The following is a 23,044-nucleotide window of genomic DNA, read 5'->3' on the forward strand; positions in this document are numbered from 1 at the left end:
ACTTACATGCTATAATCTAATATTTTGTAAATTAACAAAGCGTCAGCCATTTTTTTTTAAATCAAAATTCATATCTGAAATATACTAGCAGGATATGGAATATATCCTGTCTCCACGTGACGTCTATTGACCAATAGAAATGCAAGAATCTTGTAGGAGGCAAGATAAAATAAAATACCTTGTATTTGTATTTCTACCAAACACAAGAATCAGGAGAATCCGTGTGCGGATATAGAAATATACGAAGAAGAAGCTCATTAAATACGAAGTGCTAAATAATAATTCGATCCTCGTAAGTACTTTTATTATGCCAAATTTTCAAAAAACTGACAAAAAAAAAAACCTCCCGTCGGACTGTACAAAAGTGTTTTAGGAAACGGCACGAATCTCAGCTAAATAAACATTAAGTACTAAGAAAGGGACTCTTTTTGCACTCCAGGTGCACCAATCGTTTTTATTTGATAAGGTATATAACGGGTAAAAATTTCTAAATTCATACTTAAAGACAGGAATCACTTGTTCTGCGTAACTTTCACTACTCAAACGACGTGGGGACCACGTGATCTGATAAAATTATGGCCAGTGTTACCATGTTTTTTGTTTTATTACAAATATTAGACTGAATATCAGTAGTGTAGAAAACATATTGGTGCCATTGTATTCAAACATTGAAAAATATAAAAAGAAGAACACATCAAAGTGAATTAGGATTGTTTTATTTCATCAAATGGTATGAGAACAAAGTGTTCTTAGCCCATAGACTATGACATTGTGACATCTAAATTAAATACTTTAAAATTCTATTGGTTCATAATACTTTTATACCAAATCTTAGTTCATAAATGATATATTTAGTTTTTATTTCATTTTGTGCAAAAAGACATGTTCTATAAGTGAAAGAGTAACATGTTTATAGCATAAATTAAAGTAATTAACAAAAATATGTTATAGACGGTTATATTCCAATGTGCATACGTCCTTATATAAGTATTCGCGTAAGCAAAATATTAAACCTTATCCTGCTAAATTGCTATAATGAACTTGTCCATATTTCAATTTGGACAGTACCATTAACTGTCAAAAGGGGTGCTTACCAAAAAGATACTGACTGAATGACGAACAGTGCAGGTCATGATCAGACTGCACGGATGTGCAGGCTGATCATGATCTACACTGGTCGCAAAGACTGAATCAATCGTGACCAGCATGATAAGGGTTAATTTGAAGTTCACAGATTATGCACTGCTCAAGAGAAAAATTGTATATGGGGAATCTTTCAAAATCGTTGCCACACTTCATAACCCATCACACAAAACGTTTTTATCATGTTAAACAATTGAGTATAATAAAAACTCTCTTCTAAAACGGCTGTTGTGCGTTACAACGGCAACAAGACAGTGATGAAACGGACCATTTTCGAAAAGTAAGATTTTACACTATAGAAAATAAAATTTTCAAATCCCAAATTTAAAATTCAAGTTGTTGTGCAGTAAGTACTTGTGAAAATAAAGTGTTATTTTCGATAATTCTAATTCTGTGTCGGAAGTACTTTAAATAAAATATCAGTTAACTATCAAATTGCCATAGCTGCATAAAATGTCAATGGGGTAAATAAAGCATTGTACATTGAAATCTAAATGACAACAGAATCGAACTTATCAAGCGTCTGGCTTTTCAACAAAAACCCGAGAGCATTTAATGTTTATTTTGAATCGGATTGGAAAATACTTTTTTTCATTTAATTTGCTAGGGTCATACTTTATCATGTTGCAAATGAATTCCAAATATATGTATTCTGTTAATAGTGCTTGTGTTATCTTTTGGTTTTGTTTTGTTTTCTCTATTGGCGGATGGTCATTTCTAAAGTCTATAAATATGTTGATTATTTTCCCGTAACATGCAAATAGCTTCTCAGAAGATGTTATCATTTTTGCGTTTTACCAAGTCCAAAGAGTTTCCTCTGATATCTTGGAAATTAGAAAATCTTTTCAATATATTACTAAACCTGAAGTGACCAGTTTGTTGAGGCATAACCCGAGAGCGTTTGATATAGCTGCTTCTTGTTAATTAAATGTAAACTCTAGGATAAATATCCATCAGGGAAAGCCGGGTTCTAAAAATAATCGCAGCCTCCCAGACCTTAACCCGGCACGCGAACGTGCACCCGACCAACACACACATAAATCAAACACAGCGGGCTTAAACCGGTTTATGGTGCACCTGACTTCATTCTTACCACCACCATGTTCCAAAGTCAGAAGACGGTGTAAATAAAAGTTATCCTCGCCATGTGAAAGCCTAACATACACAATTATTATGTTAAACGCAAAAATGCTCTTGTAAATTTACACAAAAAGCTATCCTTACGAACCTTTAGCGCGTGTACTCGGTGCCTTTGTAGAAGACAGAGCAACATGGGAAACAATCTTACGGGAACGCACATTACTTTATCCGCAGCTAAAGCTTTTCTAAGATATGAAGAAAAGGATATAACTTATATCTTAATGTGCGTGTTAATCTGTGGTCACATTTGTTATGAAAGGATTAGCTGGTAAAACGTTGGTGTGTTTCTCACTAATGTAATTCGAATCAGTAAATTTTATCTCAACTTTGATAAGTCGCAAGTTTTCTGTATATTCATTTATAATCAGAAACACTTCGTATATACAAAATATAAAAACAACAAAAACGAAATCAAATAGTCCATTATACCACGACAAAGCAAACAGAAATTTGGTGTTAAGCCAAACCTACCGACACGTGTAATTCCCACAATACGTTTTGATGTTTATTGAAATTTACATTTCATCTTGATTTTGGATATCATTAAAATGTCATTTTGCAACCGACAACAATATTGATGCAATAATGTGTATTGTCAAAGAGATTTTGGATGTTGATTTGATGAAGGAACATGAATATCGTTAAAATGTATCTTATACTTTCACAAAAATATGTTATTAGTATAAATTTATTAAAAACTAGGAACTCCTTATTGAATATATTTAACTTTGGTTATACATATTAATTGACTATGTTCAGCTGCAGTCAGAACTAAAATCATATAAGCCGCGCCATGAGAAAACCAACATAGTGCATTTGCGACCAGCATTGATCCAGGCCAGCCTGCGCTTCCGCGCTGTCTGGTCAGGATCCATGCTGTTCGCTAACGGTTAAGCTTTGAAAGCGAACAGCATGGATCCTGAACAGACTGTGCGGATGTGCAGGTTAATTGGTCTGGATCCATGCTGGTCGCAAAGGCACTATGTTGGTTTTCTCTTGGCGCGGCTCAATCATTAATTGCCATTTCAGGTAGTGGACCGGTAATTAGAATTGGCAAATTACGTATTCTTCAAATGCTGTTTCGGCATTCCCCATTTTATTTTTACGGAAAACCACATAGGCGTTGAGTTATAGTTATGTCCGGAGAATGCCGAACTGCTTTACGAATATACGTAATCACACGGATATTGCCGAGTGCCGTTACGAGTCCATTACCTTAAACACACTCATACAGCGGAACTTACACATTTATTAGTTACCTTACACACAATACTGTTTATACATACAACTACATGGACATAAGTCATTTTAATTTCATAATGAATGTTGGGCGAAAAACAATCTGACTAAAGTACATCTCTAATTAACGCTACGCTTTGGATCTGAAGACGTGCTATTGATAGCCTCATTCTGATTACCATTCCGCTAGCCAATCAGAGCCTTGCTTTCAACATTTTGAAAGTGAAAGTAGAAGTTTAAAACATTTATTCTTGCATAAAAACTACCTTTTTCACTGGATCCGCCCATGTATTAATTAACATGAGAAAAATCGTGTGCAAACAAGGCAATTCACATGCTGTTAATACCCGATTTTTATTTTTGAAATGCTTTCCCAGGGTCGTACTGTATTTCTGCGCAGACTGACATCTGGTATCTGCGTCTTGTTCTTTTCATAAAAACCTCTTCATGTAACATAAAAGATGCAATCTAAACCATAGAATGTTTTGCTGTATCAGTTACCAACGCCAAATGCGCTGCCCCCAACAATGTTCGTACTCGCTTCTTCCCTTGTTTACTCCCCTTTTAGAACTGTGCGTCGTTTTAGTTTTTGTAGATAAATGTGAATGTTAAAGAATCGCGTGTAACTAGAAAGATTGTTTGTTTTTAGGAACCATATCTATGATTTTGGTAAGTATCAATCGGTATGTTTCTATCTAATTTCTCAAAGAATTTATATAATCAGTTTGAAACCTTGACACTACGTTCGTACTCATCCGTACTCCAAATGTGTCCGTACACAATTTAACTCGAATGTAAAGTTATTCTTCTTGAAATTGTGCTCCTGTTCACCAAATTGTTAAGTTACATGTACAATTATTAGTAATTTCATATTTGTAATAACTAGAGATTTAAATATCGTTTGAAAACCTTCAGGATGTACTTCTGATGGTGTTGTTTATTTCTGGGCCCTGGATACGGATATTTAAAACATGTTTACCATTTCCAAGAACAACCAGAGTGGTAATTAGAAAATGTACCGGAATCGTAAAGTCACCACGTATGGAAACAATACATTTAGTCGTCGTGAAATGTTTTTATGCAAGAATAGCTACAATACACGTTTGTTTTGTGTATTAACATCTGCAGAAGCCCTTGGGATATGTTTGTGACCTCGACCTTTGGTCTCGGTCACCAAACAATCCCGCAGGCTTCTGCAGAGGTTAATACACAAAAAAAACGTGTATTATCCCTACATAATTACCCTGGGTTTTTCACATTTACAATTCTTATGACGACCACATCGTGACTACGCCCTCTCGTTTTGCGAGAAATCACGGTACGGACTTTGTCACGTAAGGTGTCAGACAGCCGGTTAGCTCAGTCGGTAGAGCACTCGCCCTGTAAGCGAGGGGTCCCGGGTTCTAGCCCCGGACTGACTGCACATTTGACATTCAACGCTATGTTGATGGTTCTGCTTGTTGAAACGAGTCGTCTGATTGGTTCAAATAAAACTAGATTTGCGAAAATAAAAATAGCACTATGGAAATCTAAATATACAGAAAGATGAATGTGAATGGTTCGTTGAGAAGATCAAGTACTCCAGTCAGATTGGGTGAAAAATATCTTTTGGCTCAAACTAATATCAAAGGGACCTTAATAATAATGTTAGATCTAATAAAGTAATTTGTCGATTTATCCAACCGATAAACATCGGTACATTGGCATATATCCCGTACCAACCGGGCTGCCCACAGTCACGGCCAGAGCTTACGATACCTGCAATGTAAAGCTTTTTAACAGTTCATGCAATTACAGACTCTTATCAAAAGTATACCTTTGCTGTACCTCAAGGGAGTATGTTTGGGCATCTATTGTTTCTAGTGTATTGTGACTGATATGAGCAAAAGTGTAAGTGACATATGCAGGCTTTCATCAAAATGATAGTGTCATCACATTCTCTCATAAAGGCTCTAAGGTTATAAATAATGATTTATATTAAGAGCTTGACAGTTGCAGTAAATCAGTGAGCTGATAATAAGACTTTCTTTACATCTGGGTAAAACCGATTGTTTTTTATTTGAAACAAGGTGGAAGTTATTAAAACTTAAATGTTTTTCAACAGATTGTTATGGTCGTACAATGCAAAATATCTAGGAGCAATATTAGATCATGAGTTATCTGATATTTTCGTATTTCTAATAAACCAGAATTTAACACATTGGTTTAGACAGAACCACAATTTGAACATGAATCTGAACAGGTTTGTTAAAGTAGTTTATGACAGCATTTTTGGATAACACAGCATGGTTGGTGTTTAGCCCTTTAATTGGATGCTACTTTTTTCGTATTTAGTTGTGTCTGACCGACTGTAGCAATTTCTTACTATAATATTTAAAGTCATTAACCAATATTGCATTTTTTATCATTAACACTACTTGCTTTAACAGATGAATTGTGAACCTTCATGGGTCATCCCGGGATATGCTTCGAGAGCTATAGTTGGATACGTGTCCGTGCGTGTGTGCGTGTGTGTCACGGAATATATAGAATGCACTTTATATGTCTGAAGAAATATCAAATTATAATTATTCTCTGCGATATCTTCCTTTCATTTGTAAAAATGATAACATACTTAGATGTCAGATGCATTGCTGTTTGTATCAGTTGATAAGACAAATATATTATCACAATAACTTTTAGTAAATCAAATGAAATCATATCAATTCAATCAATGTGACATCCGCTTATGAAGTGATTATTGTTTATTTTTCTTTCACCATTTCTTAAAGCTTTAATAAAGTTACAGTTCATTAACTTAAAGAAGAAAAATATTTAGTAATACCTTTTATATACCATTTCCCCCCGATTTTACAACTGTATGGCCCGCCACTGTCTCCCTGTAAATAAACAATATACTTCTCTAATGTATCTAAGATCCAAAAGATATTTGTTACACAACACCAACAAAATATACATCTCAGTATTGTGCGTTTGAACCTGAACAAACAAGGTATGTCTTCATATTGACATAGAAATTCAACAAAAACCCTTTTTCCAAGAAAAGATAACTTGTTATTAGAAAGCGTCAGTAAACAGGATTCATGGGATTGTATGGCAGATAAATTTATTTTTAATGTTCACTAACGCACGGCCTGTAAACACTGGCTCCCTCTCTTTGAGGAGATGAGTTGAAAAAAAGAGCCAATGACACTTTCTTAGCGGCGCTAATGACAGGAACTATACGAGAAATGTAAACAAAGAAAGAGGGTGAGTTGATCTTTTACTCTCTGTAAACAATTGAAGACTTATTTAAAAAACGGGCAATGTAGTTCCACTCAGAAATGGTTATACTTCTTCTTACGTATGCAGGTTGATTTGCAGAGTGAAAACATTAATTGTCGTGACGTGAGGACTTTTGAAAGTTGCGAAATAGGACAGGTTCGGACCCAAAATGGGCATATGGGTATATATTTAGCCCTAATTTACACAAATCAGAGATTTCAAAGTCCTCGTACATATCTTGTTGAAAGAATGTCTTACTACTGTATAACCTTAGTGGTTTGTAGACGGGTTACAGCCGTCTATGTGCATTTGTGACCAGGAGGAGGAGCCAGCGCCGCAGAGGTAACGCTAAGAACCAGAGGTGGAGCCAATGTACATTTAATTTCAGGTTGTTTAATGCCTTTAGGTTATCATCAAACTACCCTTTCCTTAAACTGTATTAAGATATATTTGCTCTTCTATTCTCTGTATAACATGCTAATGGTGCTCGAACATAGGGTCATTAATTTTATATGATATTTCCAATGTAAGTGAAATTTTCCTTTCTACACAGTCTTCATGACCAACCGTTCGAAATTTCGGAACTGAATTGAATAGTGTAAACTATTACGGCAATTGATATGATTTCAAACTATAGTTATTTTTAAATTGCACTTCTATTTCCAATACTTCGTTTGTTGTGTGTTAAGTCACACTTTAAAACTTAAAGTGTTATTGATGGACATGTAAACGGCCTTGTTTTAATAAGAAAATTAAAACTTACAGCCAAAAGTTATTTTATCCCATATATCATAAAGGTAACAAACAAATTAAAATGTTATGTTTTCACGTTTTTATTCAAATTAGGCTACTGTATTAACATGCCAATCCGTAAGACTTTTAGCACAGCTTAAGCGTGACTTAACAAATAACAAACCAAATATTTAAAATAATAGTAAATTCCAAGAATAAATAAGATTTATAACCATAACCATTCCTACATAGTTTACATTACCCAGTTTAATAAAGAAAAATCATTGGCCTTGAAAACTGTGTCGAATATGAAATTACCCTTACATTGAATACACTAATGATCCTATGTTCCAGTGCCATTAGACATGTTGCAACAAAGCAAAGTTAAGAAGAGCAAATGTCTAGGAAAAAACGGAGAGTTTGCTGACCGCTTAAAAGAGTTAAATACCCTTAAATTAAATGCGCATTGTTCTCCGCCTCTGGTTCTTTATGCCACCTCTGTACCTTAAAGCTGGCTCCTCCTCTGGGTCACAAATGCACATAGAGGATGGAACCTGTCAACAAATTACGTAGGTTATGCAGAAATAAGACATACTTTTTAACAAGATAAGTACGATGACTTTGAAATCTCTGATTTGTGTAATTTAGGGCGAATATATACACATATCACAGGTGTTTGAAGCTCTATTAATGAAAAATATGTGCAGGTTAAAATATCTAGAAGAAATCGTAGATCTCTGAAAGAGATCCGGGTTGGCAACTTCACGCCTCATTTCGATTTTTTAAACGGCGATTTTGAAGGCAAATGACGTTGGATTTTTGTGTCCATGATGCACCATTCCAAAGATAAAAAAAATCACTTTTGTACGTTATTATATGTCTAGGACTCATTTCATGTATAGAATACACATTTTGCATATAAAGTACATAAAATGTTCTGGTATTCGGCCATTTCGTATCTAACTTCGGTCAGTCGGAGAGAATGTATCGCTTAGCAACAAATTAAGAATCTTTGCATCCCACAATGTGCACGAACAAGGACAAGCAATTGTTCAACTCGTAAAAAATTGTAGCGTCATTTATAAATACCAGTTGGTCATTGTGGAACAGGAAGAATATTTTTGCTACCCTCTCCCCTGGTTTGAAACATAAAGGAATTTAAAAGTGTAAACTGTACAGTACCTGACACATTTTAGAAGCTGAATGTCCGATTGCCGAAGTTAACACGAATGTGTTTTTCACGAAATCGCCAATAACATAGTTATTTCCAAAGTCCATTTATCACCTTTTATCTTAACTGTCATTATTAACATGGCTGCAGCTATTTCCATGTACTACTGTATGCATGTGACGTCATTTGTTATCTACGTCAGTAATGAAATGAAACCATTGAGGCCCGTCAAGTGTTTATTATTCAGTTTCATGTATCCCTTGAAAGAAAGTTGATGTTCTGGAAATTATCGTTACACAGACCGCTGGAATGCATGGAACTGAATTATTTCTTGGATAAGTTAACAAGAAATTAGAAAAAAAAACATTTAATCATTGGAGAGCATAATTATGTAAATACCATGGTGAAGACTATCTAAAAGCGACTCAGTCGCGTAGCTGGAACCTTTTTCAAAGTACGCAGGCGTGGTTAAGATGGTATAGGTGTATTGTCCCCCGCTATATTTTTAAAGTTAGGACGGCAAATAATGCATTTTGTTGTATATTTGAAGTAAAAACATTGTTAAATATGTACCACAACTGCAATTTTCTACTTTTTCGGCGACGCCGTCTAAATTCGTTTTCGTTATCTATGCCACGTGACTTCAGTTTGCAAATCAAACAACTTGATAACGCATTAGAGATAATTTATCAAAACGGAAGATTTATGTAACACTCTGCCTGATTGGACGAGAGTGTCAATTTCTTTCACTCTGTTGATTGTGCTACGCTGAGTGAAATGTAGACAAAACGTTTATCCTAAACGACGCTGTTCACAGTTTTAAAGCTAATTTTGGCTCAGTATATTTAGCAAGAAAATTGATATATCTCAAAATGATAAGTAAGTTTAATAAATATGATAAAATCCTGTTCAAATACCAACATATATCAAATTAAGGAAAGAGCTGAATACGGTCTGCGTATCACATGCATAAGGGTGTGATAAGAGTCTTTTATGTAGAGAAGTGCTTTTTAAAAGATTTTCCTTGTTAACATTGTCGTCTGTATATGAAAAGGTTTCTTGCTTTTGTGACTTATTCAGATTGCATATTAAAATTAGAACTTGTTTGCTTTGATATATTTGTTATAAATTATTTAACTGATTTATTATATATGAATATTTTTCTTTAGTATGGTATGCAAATATTGAACTCAGTTGAAATCTGTTTTATTATATATATGCTATATAATGACTGAATCTCATTACTCTGAAATGAGGGTACGCTGCATACAGTTTATCTATGTGATATGACTACGGACAAACTTTGCTTATGAAACAAAAATGTTGAAATAATTACAATTGTATGTTTTGCTTGACCTTCACTTTTTATGGGTGTGACGTCATTGTCCAAAGATTCATGAATAGCGAATATGCATTTGTTAAAGCGGGATCAGTTGGCCTATTTTAGAAATAAATAAAAATAATAAATAAAAAAAAATCCTTTAATTGATTTTTTCTCATGTATTCTAATCAAACTTGATTTGTAGCATCTTTATCAGGCCCGCAGCCAACTTTGTTCAGCTGGGACATTTAACCCCTTTTAGGGGCTGCTAGAGCTAAAACTAGAAATGCCTTTATACAGCGTCTCATGAACAGCTTGGTGGATCTTTGTCATACTTGGTCTGGAGCATCATTATAAGGTCCTCTTCCAAATTTATTTATATAGGAACTTGGGCCCTATTAGGGACCACTGTAGCTAAAAGTAGATATGCCTTTCTTCGCATTAACCACTAAAATGTAATGGATTTTTTATCAAACCCGATGTGTAACAATATCGTAAGGTCTCCTGCTATTTTGTTACAAATGGGGATAGGGACCAATTTAGCTAAAAATATAAACACGTTTAATGACAACTTCTCATGAACCGCTTCATGAATCCTAATCAAACTACTGCTGTAATTATTCGTCTAAGGATAAACGAAACAAAATTGCAACCCTACGAGACCTTTGCGAAAGATTAAAAGAGAACCATTTAAATTGTTAAAGTGCGGTGTTTTGTTTTGCAATTTGAAAAATGTTAGATGAAAGATGAATGATAGATGAAAAATTCATAAACTTCTTTCCTTATTACAATTCGCCGACCATCATTTTTAAAGATATTTCTTGTTTATTATAGATTTATTTTCGTTACATACAATATCATGCTTTTCACAGAAGTTATACACTTCGCCTCTTTTTTATGCACGGATTTCTTGCACTAATATGACCGAGCATATGTACACAGAGCGAATCTTTTATTCTTTTGCTATATATGCATTGATTGATCATTTGAACAAAGTCGGTGGTCTTATTTTTCAATACATTTGTTGTTAAAATAATGAAGACATTTTAATTGTCATAACTTCTAAAAAGTTAATCATCAAAGACCAATCGAAGGGTTATATTGAAAATTTACGATTTAATTAACCATATCAAACATCTTTCTAAAGGACTCTGAGGTGGCCACAACTCAGATGCTAATACATGTATGATCGTTTCCCAGTCCTCTAGTAATGGGAATTATAGATGACTAGTAGACTCTTGGAACTCTTATCTGTACATATTTTGAGCTTCAAAAGTACTTAGTCACAGAAGAAATCCAGTATATTCAATCTAATTTAATGGGTTATATCTTATAGTTTTTCTGTTGTTACAAATTATTTTCGGCGAATTTAGGTTTTTCTCAGACGTAATTCACCTCGAATTTTAAAACCGGAAGCTGGATAGGGTATGGCGGAATACCAGTAGGGTGATTTCGATAGTGTACGATAACGAATAAAATGAACGACTTGGGTATGTTTCTTACTAGATGGGCTCAGCATACCATTTAAGAGGAATGATTATTTTACCACTTTAAAGGTGTTTTCATTGGTAGTTGACATGTGATTCAACTAGTTTATCAGTCGATAAAAAATGACAAAAAAGACAAGATTTACTTGCCAACCTGTACTATTTCATAGTATATTAGTTGGGTGGGATATGGTAATGCACATATTTATTGATAGAGCTTCAAGCGCCTGTGCACTTATATAAACATAATATCATGTCCACTTTGGGTTCGAACTTGTCCTATTTCACAACTTTCAAAAGTCCCCACGTCACAAAATGCTTTCGCTCTACAAACCAACCTGCAAACATTAGAAGTTAACTGTCAGGATACGAATTATATGACCCATGGAAGTACCTACGCCTTTAGTATCTTGAACAATGAAATAGGTCCAATCGCTAAGGTGACTATGTCTTAGACTAGCTGACAAACTATACAGTATAGAATGACGTTTGTTAAAACGTATAGCTGGTGAGACCAAATATCTCATACAAAAATTTTCCTCTGGCTACCTTGCCTTACATGATTCGTATACCAATGATTCGTAAATGATTTCAATTATGAGCTAGATAATTCCAGGGGTCAGGCAAATCACTAAATGTTTCAAACTAACAATCTTCAGTTAATAATAATTAGCTGAAACTCCTATAGGCTTGACACTCTATACATGACTGGTCTTTTTGTTGAAGTTCCCGTCAAACAATGTCTTTGAATCACGAGTCCTATCGCATAGATGCTCGGCCTCTGTCCTCTTAATTGAAGTTGAAACTCAATATAATTGCCCTGAATCTTGATTGCTCAGCGCCTATATGCTATCATATGTAGCACTTAACTACCATATAGGTATATTCTCGATGCCTTAGCTGTACTTCGCCAATAACGCTGAACCGTCTGTAAGCTGGAACTCTCAATAGATTACCAAACTCTGGGTCTCTGCTTCAGCTTTCCGGTGCTCAGCCTTTATTTTCTATCGTCTATAGCATTCGACTACCGTTAAGGTAAAACTCCTATGCGCTGGCCCTATAGCTCGAGACATTCTTGAAATTCTACAACTCTGCTTTAGTCTGTGAACTTTAAACGTCTTCTTTTTAATAAATTATCCGCCCTGACAGGGTAGTTGCAATAACTTCCTTATCAAGGTACTGGGATAAATTATTAGTTGAATCCTCGATCTCTCTTCTTCAGTCGCTGGATACAGAATGACTTCTGTGTGTGTGTGTGTGTTTGCGTTTGTTTACCCTCGCCACCGGATAGACTCCATCTGGGCGAGCATTCGTCTAAGTTTTGTTGATCTAAAGTTATATCTTCTAAAGTTGTAGTCGTCTAAAGATGAGTAGTCTAAAGTTGAGTTGAGTGGTCTAGATGTCCGTCTTCTAAGGTTGTCGTCTTCTAATGTTGTTTAATTATCAGGTCATCTCACGGCACTAACTGTGTTTTGTCCGACTTTTGATGACGCCATTATGTTGACCTCAGTTCCGTCTTCTAACTTAATTGGTGTACTACGCCTTCTGGTTGCCTAAGTTTTGTCGCCCCGCCACCGCTCTCATGATGGCAAAACGAATGACCGATGAAATGCCATGTCGTCGCAGATAACGTCGTTGTCCATCCAGCCTGCTCATCGTCTATAAGCCGGAACTCCAGTCTTCTGTCCTCCTAGTGTTGAGTTGAACTAGCTAGGACCAGCCTAACTAGGTTTCGGATTGACCTACTTGACATTCTTTGGGAGCTTTCCTTCCACACCCGCCGGTAGTAGTTGACAAAACAGTGGAACCGGATGAACCGCCGCCAAGCAACACCCAGCCCGGATAAAACGAAGGTAAAAGCCGACAGCCGTCGAAGATGGAGAACGATGGAAACGAATACATGTGTCTCGGCAAAAGGATGTGTAGTCGATAACGATATCTCGGCGAGATGAACTTCCTTCGGCTGTTGTTCTCTCTTTAGGGCCACTACCGCCGATGTCAGTCATGTGTCTCTAACTAGGCCATGTGACAATATACTACAATATACATGTTGACCTAGTTAGCGACATTTGTTCCCTCTCCACGACGTGAACGTCTCGGCGGACCAGGAGAAGATGACTTCTCTGTCATCAATCTACCTATTTATACCTTAGCAGACATGATCTTTGATTGGTACTACTATATAGAAGTTGTTTCTGATTGGTCCAAATCTGTACATAGTATTTCACAACGGGTACTTGCTTTAGCAAATAACTGGTTCCCTTTAACTATTTTATATAACATAATGTGTGATGCTAGGATCCAGCTAAGACTGCAATTAACCCAAATCGTCAATAAATGACCAAAATCCAATTATTTACATCAATTCAAATATAATTATAGCAATGGTAGCAAGAAAAGTGAGTCATGCACTATCTTTGCTTATGTGTAACGTTATCAATATATCAAAAATACAAATTATTCTGACAATATCCATGTCTGAGTGGAGCTACATTGCCCTTTTTTTATAAATAAGGTCTTAAATTCTTTACAGAATGTAAAATTTCAACACCCACGTTCTTTGTTTACATTTCTCGTAAAGTTCTGGTCCTTAGCATCGTCTCGGAAGTATCATTGGCTCTTTTTTACAACTCACCTACTTAAAGAGAGGGAGTCAGTGTTTACAGGCCGTGTAACGGCTGGTGTCACTCTAGATTTAGATCAAGAGTCACTTCCAACATTTTTAACAGCATTCATATCAGTCTAAGTAATTAGAAACATTGCAATAACTAAGATTGCAAGATTGCATTCCATATTATATACTAAGAATGATTTAAAAATGACGCAGAATTAAAGATATTCCTGTCAATTATTAGTAATGTAATTTTGAACTGCCATGCAATATATTACATTCAGGTGTTGCTCCCAGCTTTCAGTTTCCAGTCTGTACAATTCTTTTATATATATTTTTTTTTAATGCCACATTGACACAATTATAGACCAGGTTCCCGCCCTGGAAGTAGAACCACCGACCTTTCGTTAGTCTGCTGGATGGTTTTCTCACATGAGAAAAAATTCCTCCCCAAGTAAGGTCTAGAACCCACAGCGGTGAAAGGCAAGTAACTCCATGTCGATGACCTTAACTGTTCGGCTCCATTACATGTTCAAATATATTAATGTCAAGAAAACTTACATAGCATGCATCGGCGTTCTGATAGCCAGCACAAAAAGCAGTTCCTTTCTCTTTTGGTGGTGATTTTAATTTCGGTCCAAACAAAAACTGGTTACACAATAAAGGAATTTTTCGGTCGAGCTGAACTTCTTTGAGCACATCATCATGTCCAGTCCCTGTTGCCATAATGCAAGAAAAGCAGTAATATTAACAGTTACAAAAACTAAGCAATAATATATCCCAAACATTAATTTGCCAATAAATAAAACCATCGTTTCTAGTTCAGATGAGAGAATTATATCACGATGACACAATCCAAGTGATATTTATTAAGAATACGCATCTAAACGACAAATACTGATTTTATTTAAGAGCAAATCCATTGTTTGTGATATATCATTTCGATTCTTCAACGTAATCAAGGAGTATAATCCTTGAGGACATCAACCAAATATTTGCCTGTTTCGTGCGGGCTTCTTTCCAGCGTGCCGCTATGACGTCTTACGCAATGACGTACAAACAGTGAATAATTGCATAATACCACTCATTTTCAGTCTGCTTTGTTAGAGAAAAACAAATCCGGTTGCGTTAGAATGTATTATAAATGTTATGCAACCAGATTACCAAATTCCGGATTAGCGGGTATCCATGTCATAAATAGACTGTCGCCCGGGATATCATAATGTTGGAAATATATCCGGGAACACACCATTTTTATATAACAGAGCTACGCTTTAACCGGCGCTATGGGACGCGAGGGGTATTGCACATTACATTACCTCTCGTGAACAGACTCAATCAAACCGAATCTGTTACAATGTTGCTTGTTTGCACTCTATACTTCTAAAGGATGTTCACAGATTTTATTAACTATCACAACATCAGTCTTTAAAAGCCTCGCGGCAGCTGTAAAACATCTCCTCGTACTTAGACTCGGTTTTCCTATATTTTCTGGTCTTTTTGAATCACGGAATACTTTCATCTTTACTAAAAAACAAGAGTGCCGCTTAAGCCGGTTCTAAGGCGCGTGAGAGGCATTGGACACTCCATTACCTCTCATGAACAGACTCAGTCAAACTGAATGTGCTAATATTAATTTTCTATGTTGTGTTGTTTTTTTTGTTGTTGTTTTTTTTTTGCCTCCAAAAGATCTTTTCACAAATTTTATCAAATCTTGATCAAACAAATGAATAAATGCATTTAGAGTGCAACCTCTGTAGAGCAACACCCTTTGGGAGATAAAAACATTGACTACTATGTAGAGGTTGTTGTTCTGGAGAGGTAAATTTGATAGTATATTTCAGCTTAGGGACATTTTGATGATGTTGTTATACAGAGGTTTTGGATTAAGAGATGGCCGCTCTGGAGAGGTTGTACTGTACTTCCTAAAGTTAAAAGGTCTGAAATGTTGGTTCAGAATAATTCACATTTAGTCCAAAGTACGGAAGCATGGAGGGCACATGTATTTTTCATTTATCTCGTGGCCATGAGATAAACTGAAGGATTTTATTATTTTCAAAAGCTGTGTTTCTCTACCTTATACGTGGCTACGAGAACTGAAAGAAAATAAATTAAAAAGAAAAAAAAACAGTTTGCGTTTATTTATTTCGTTGCCACAAAATAAACTGAGGAATTTCTTGAAATTAAAAAAGCAGCAAAAGCTGAAAAGCGGGCACTCTTTGCTGCGTTTTTCCTATTTCCGAGAAAATAAAATGTCATTCCGTTCATCTCCTGGCCACGATACAAAATGACGCTTTTCTTTCGCAAAAGGTATTCTCCTTTTAGTTTGCCTCGTGGCCGCGATATAAAATAGGGAAATATATCCTTTTGTTTAAAAAATCTTTTCAAAACTTCATCCCGTGCCCACGAAATAAAGTGAGATTTCACCTCCATGCTTCAAACATGGATATCATTCGTGAAAATATTTCAAATCGATGTCTTTCTTACCTTTTGTTTTACCCCACCCGGTAGTGAAACACTGGCCTTTGGGTGGTCTGACTCTGTTCTTTGGTGGTTTGGGTTGATGCAGACATATAGGTTGAACGTAATCTGTGAACTCAATTGGTTCCTATTAAAGTAGGGAACAATCAGTCGAGGGGTAAATGTGAAAGATAGATGAAAAAGTAGTAGTTAAGAAACCTAATGGAACGGTATATATTTTTAGAGCATCCTTGACATTTATGTAATAGCCCACCACTCGCTGACATAAGCTATGTTATGTACTGGTGATAAGTAAAATAAAGCTACTGTAACTGTGAAAAATAGTTAATTCAAAAATATATTATGTTCAAATTTCATATCTGAAAATAAGAGCAATTACTTACATGTAACAGTGTCTATGTAAGCATATTTAAGTTGTTTACCGTACTGTTTATTAGGTGTTACATATTACAATGCACACACTATCAATGTGTATTAGAACACTGAATTAGTTTGTAAATGCCATTATTTCTTTTACAAAAAGCTTTAATTTTGGGATAGCCATACAGTACCAGTGTTTCCAGTGGCAATGAAGAGAGGCAATTATTATTATTTTTGTTTTTATGTTTTTGAGAGTGTGTGAGATACAGAATTTTCAGTATTTTAATCTAAATTACATTTCCTGTCATATTATACAAGGTCGCAATCGTGCGCATTTTTTTGCACATTAACTAAGACTTCATTCCATAAAGTTAACATTACATGTTGTAAGATATATTCACATATTTACATGTACGGGATATTTAAAACCCAAAATTTACCCAGTCGCATGTAAGTAAGCGACTATTACAAAGATTCAAATGCCTCATGAAAAATTATATAGCTTTAAAGAATATCATGTAAGTGATATCTACCTTTACAACAAGTAATCCTATATCATTATCTAAGGTTCGGCTGTTAAATTTTTCATGGGGTATGAAACGTTCTATTGTGTGGCGTCTTTCTGTTTCATCTGTGCTTTCCTTGTGATATTTTCCAACATAGACTTCCCATGCCTGTAGATTGGTTTCACTACAAAAGAGAACAAAATAACGTAATCATTATACCCGTATAGTGATCAGTACAATACGTCAGGCGTTTGGTGGTTGATTCCACATCATTGTGCCAAAACAAAAAGCGACGGTAATTATTCTAAGTGTTGCTATCGATTTGTCGTCCATACTGACGTTAAGACAGACGTCATATTTCACGAACAAAGTGCTCTATGAATCACATGGTATACTGAACAACAACCAGACCATACTCGAGAAAAAGTTTTTATAAATGTTGCATAATTACGATGGTATCTTTTGAACATGTTTTTATTGACATCTTATCTCGAGCGCACAACATCGTATTTCGTGCGCACGACATATTTTCTCGAGCGCTCGACATCTTATCTCGAGCGCACGACATCCTATCTCGAGCGCACAACATCCTACCTCGAGCACTCGATATCTTATCTCGATCGCTTGACATCTTTTCTCGTGCGCACGACATCTTATCTCGATCGCTCGACATCTTATCTCGAGCACACGACATCTTATCTTGATCGCTCGACATCTTATCTCGATTGCACGACATCTTTTCTCGAGCGCTCGACATCTAATCTATATATATTAGTGCCTTTGTGTGAATGTATTTCATAAGTTAAAACATACGAACAAGTAGATAATTAGTGTCCCACCTATTTAATTCAGACTTAAACTTCCCACAAGTACAAGTTTATCACATCATTTGGGAGAGGGGTGCACATAATTGGTCATCCTATCTTTAAAATTAAAAGAACATAATTAGTGATGCTTACTGCATGTTACAGTAGCTACTAATCGCAGTTTGACTCATAGCATCAAATCGCACATTGTCAGAAAAGTTATAAAAAATACATGCATGAATTAAGGGGACACGGGGAAATTCTTATATTTATTGGCAAAGCCCACATATTAAATCTTTATTTTGTCAAGGACTTAAATATATTCCCTTGCGTCATCATCAGATTTTTGCTGGCTTTTTGTTCAGTTTGTTTATTTAAATTAATACCCTGCAAGCAAACGTATAAACGAAACAAAAGCAAAATCGGTGGCAGTCATACTTATGACTTGAATACCCGAGAAGGGCCTCAATATATATAGACAAGATGTCGAGCGCTCGAGATAAGATGTCATACGCTCGAGATAAGCTGTCGTTAGCTCACCAAATAAGATGTCGAGCGCTCGAGATAAGATGTCGAGCTCATAAGATAAGATATCGTGCGCTCGAGATAAGCGGATTTCAGATGATAGAGACAAGTTGTCGTGCTCACGAGATAAGATATCGTGCGCTCAAGATAAAATGTTGTCCGCATGAGATAAGATGTCGTGCGCGCAAGATAAGATGTCGAGCTTACAAGATAAGATGTCGTGCTCTCGAGATAAGATTTCGGGCGCTTGAGATAAGATGTCGAGGTCACGAGATAAGATGTCGTGCGCTCGAGATAAGATGCCGTGCGCTCAAGATAAGATGTCGTGCGCACGAGATAATTAAATCTTTTAAAAAAAAATGCCTGTCCTAAACATACCACCGCACATAATAATAATTATGCATTAACATTTAAAGATAAACGAGGGCATCTGTTATTATAACATAGAGCTAACTGAATGGGAAGTCCACAAGATCATCTCAGTATAATATTGTAAAACAAGCATGCATTGATTAACATAATTTAATTCCCAGGTATGTCAAATTCCACGAAATGCATTCTTAGTTTTATTTTATCTCGAGGGAGATCACCATACCGGACTTGCAGGAGGACCCCCCCCCCCCCCCCCCCCCCCCCACACACACACACACACAAACCTCACCATTTCACGGTCCATTGTATATTAGGGTTCACGTCACATTCGGATGACTACCATCCTGTACGTGTACGGTTTGGCTGTACGTCATCATTCTAACCTTATTTCGAAATCAAACATATGGAATGCAAGCCTTAAAGTAATATTTACCAGTGCATATATTATTTATTTAATGTTCATTTCCCCATAACGCCAATGCACGGTTCAGCTTTTGTAGCCGGAAGGACCGTATTCAGGTAAAGTTGCATTAATATAATGAATGTCCTTTCTTACTGAAAGGACAAGACTCTGTGAAAATGCCACTCATGTAGGCCTAACGGAAGTTACTCATGTAACGGATATGACAAACTATTATTACAAACCCTTTTAGGCAATGAGCTGCTGTAAGAATAACGTTGTTATATAGAATGCTGCCACCACATTTTACTTCCCCATCCTTTTTCAACATCACCTGAAGAGGAAACCATGGAAACGATGCGTTAAAAATATTGCAATTTTTAAGTGAGGTATGAAATCGATGTAGTATTTTATTTGACTACTTTAACAGGATGTGTGTGCCTACATTTGTATCTTCTGTACAAATAGTTCAATACAAGCACCAAACACATTGTTGATTTGGTATATGATTGCAGACCTTTGGTTATAGATTTATTTTTATTTTTTGCACTGAAATGTATTATGTCCGCAGTTAAAAATGGAAATCGCGTGCCTTAAACGGTAACTGGCACAACTAAGCCTATCATTGCATGAGGGCATAACGAGAGTGCTATTTTAGGTTTACAAGTGCCTGCACTCCTCTCCCATTTAATCATGTGTTCATGGTTTTACATTAACCGCAACTCACGTAATTTGTAAAATGTTGAAATACAGCGTGAATTATTATCACCACAGTTTAAAAATTTAGGTTAACTGACATATGCAGAAAAGATATTTAAATGGCTCGAATCAGAGCAAGGAGGAAGTTAAACCACATAAGCTTCAATCGGCATACATGTGGTCATGGGTTCATAATATTCGTTGTTTTATGAATTTTTTCCAATGTCGGTGCAAACACCTCTAAAATGCGATTCAACAGTATAAAAGAAAACAATATCATTAACAACTATTTCTGACAACATGGAAAAGACAAATTAGGTTATATCCGAATTTTAGACATTGGACGTGATGCAGCTTGCAAACAAATATGCATGTCTAATGTCCTCTTACAGCTTATTGTACAGCATTGCATCTTCACTAACTTGATCAGAACAAGGGCCATTATTTTAAAACGTTTACAAATTCACTCATTCAAACACTTTTTAGCTCACCAGAGCACGAAGTGCTATTGTGACCGGTCATTGTCCGGCTTCCGTCGTCCGTCGTCTGTTGTGCGTCGTCCGTCAACATTTGCCTTGTGAACACTCTAGAGGCCACATTTGTGACCCAATCTTTATGAAACTTAGTCAGAATGTTAGCCTTGATGATCTCTAGGTCAAGTTCGAAACTGGGTTATGTGGGATCAAAAACTAGGTCAGTAGCTAGATCAAAAGAAAAGCTTGCGAACACTCTAGTGGCCATAGTTGTGACCCAATATTTATGAAACTTGGTCAGAATGTTTGCCTTGATGATTTCTAGGTCAAGTTTGAATCTGGGTCATGTGGGGTAAAAAACTAGGTCATCCGGTCAAATCAAAGTAAAAGCTTGTGAACACTTTAGAGGCCACAGTTGTGATTCAATCTTTATGAAACTTTGTCAGAATGTTTGTCTTGATTATTTCTAGGTCAAGTTTGAAACTGGGTCATGTGGGGTGAAATACTAGGTCATTAGGCCAGATCAAACGAAAATATTGTCTACAATTTAAGTTTGAAACTCATGATAATTAATCAGAATGTTTGTCTTGATAACATATAGGTCAATTAGAATCTTGGTCATGTAGGGTCAAAAACTAGGTCACCCGGTCAAATCAAAGGAAATGCTTGTGAACACTCTAGAGGCCACAGCTGTGACCCAATCTTTATGAAACTTGGCCAGAATGTTTATCTTGAGGATTTCTAGGTCAAGTTTGAAACTGGGTCATGTGGGGTCAAAAACTAGGGTACCCAGTCAAATCAAAGTAAAAGCTTGTGAACACTTTAGAGGCCACAGTTGTAACTCAGTATTTATGAAACCTGGTCAGAATGTTTGCCTTGATAATTTCTAGGTCTAGTTTGAAACTGGGTTATGTGGAACCAAAAAATAGGTCAGTAGGCCAGATCAAAGGAAAAGCTTGTGAACACTCTAGAGGCTTCAGTTGTTACACAATATTTATGAAACTTGGTCAGGATGTTTGCCTTGATGATTTCTAGGTCAAGTTTGAATCTGGGTTATGTGGGGTTAAAAACTAGGTCACCCGGTCAAATCAAAGTAAAAGCATAGAGGCCACAGTTGTGACTCAATCTTTATGAAACTTTGTCAGAATGTTTATCTTGATGATTTCTAGGTCAAGTTTGAAACTGGGTCGTGTGGGGTGAAAAACTAGGTCACTAGGCCACATCAAAGGAAAATCTTGTCAACACTCTAGAGACTACAATTTAAGTTTGAAACTCATGAGAATTGATCAGAATGTTTGTCTTGATAATATATAGGTCAGTTAGAATCTGGATCATGTAGGGTCAAAAACTAGGTCAGCCGGTCAAATCAAAGGAAATGCTTGTGAACACTCTAGAGGCCACAGTTGTGACCCAATCTTTATGATTCTTGGACAGAATATTTATCTTGATGATTTCTAGGTCAAGTTTGAAACTGGGTCATGTGGGGTAAAAAACTAGGTCAGTACTCCAGATCAACGGAAAAGCTTGTGAACACTCTAGAGGCCACAGTTGTGAATCTGGGTCATGTGGGGTCAAAAACTAGGTCACCCGGACAAATCAAAGTAAAAGCTTAGAGGCCACAGTTGTGACTCAATCTTTATGAAACTTTGTCAGAATGTTTATCTTGATGATTTCTAGGTCCAGTTTGAAACTGGGTCATGTGGGGTCAAAAACTAGGTCACTAGGCCACATCAAATGAAAATCTTGTCAACACTCTAGAGACTACAATTTAATTTTGAAACTCATGATAATTGATCAGAATGTTTGTCTTGATAATGTATAGGTCAATTAGAATCTGGGTCATGTGGGGTCAAAAACTAGGTCATCCGGTCAAATCAAAGGAAATGCTTGTGAACACTCTATAGAGGCCACAGTTGTGATCTAATCGTGATGAAACTTGGTCAGAATATTTATCTTGATGATTTCTAGGTCAAGTTTGAAACTGGGTCATGTTGGATAAAAATCTAGGTCAGTACTCCAGATCAAAGGAAAAGCTTGTGAACATTCTAGAGACCACAGTTGTGACCTAATATTTATGAATCTCTGTCAGAATATTAGCCTTGATGATCTCTAGGTCAAGTTCGAAACTGGATTATGTGGGTTCAAAAACTAGGTCAGTAGGCCAGATCAAAGGAAACGCTTGTGAATACCCTACAGGCCACAGTTGTGACTCAGTCATTATGAAACTTGGTCAGAATGTTTATCTTGATGATTTCTAGGTCAAGTTTGAAACTGGGTCACGTGGGGTGAAAAACTAGGTCACTAGGCCACATCA

General features: G+C 36.1%; 1 protein-coding gene across 2 annotated transcripts in view; it reads right to left on the reverse strand.

The window, feature by feature from the left end:
• Positions 1-700: 700 nt before the first annotated feature.
• The window catches only part of LOC123562715 (coagulation factor IX-like), a 28,116-nt gene continuing 5,772 nt past the window's right edge, over positions 701-23,044 (reverse strand). For both annotated transcript variants that reach the window (XM_045355320.2, XM_045355319.2), the window contains exons 3-8: positions 19,804-19,892; positions 17,483-17,639; positions 16,596-16,716; positions 14,670-14,824; positions 6,347-6,401; positions 701-5,280 (exon numbers count right to left, since the gene is read on the reverse strand). In XM_045355320.2, the coding sequence (XP_045211255.2) occupies positions 5,147-5,280; positions 6,347-6,401; positions 14,670-14,824; positions 16,596-16,716; positions 17,483-17,639; positions 19,804-19,892 (711 nt within the window). In that variant the 3' untranslated portion in view covers positions 701-5,146. The remainder of the gene's footprint in view (positions 5,281-6,346; positions 6,402-14,669; positions 14,825-16,595; positions 16,717-17,482; positions 17,640-19,803; positions 19,893-23,044) is intronic.

This window comes from Mercenaria mercenaria, chromosome 2 (genome assembly GCF_021730395.1).
Source record: "Mercenaria mercenaria strain notata chromosome 2, MADL_Memer_1, whole genome shotgun sequence".
In the NCBI taxonomy this organism is placed as follows: Eukaryota; Metazoa; Mollusca; class Bivalvia; order Venerida; family Veneridae; genus Mercenaria; species Mercenaria mercenaria.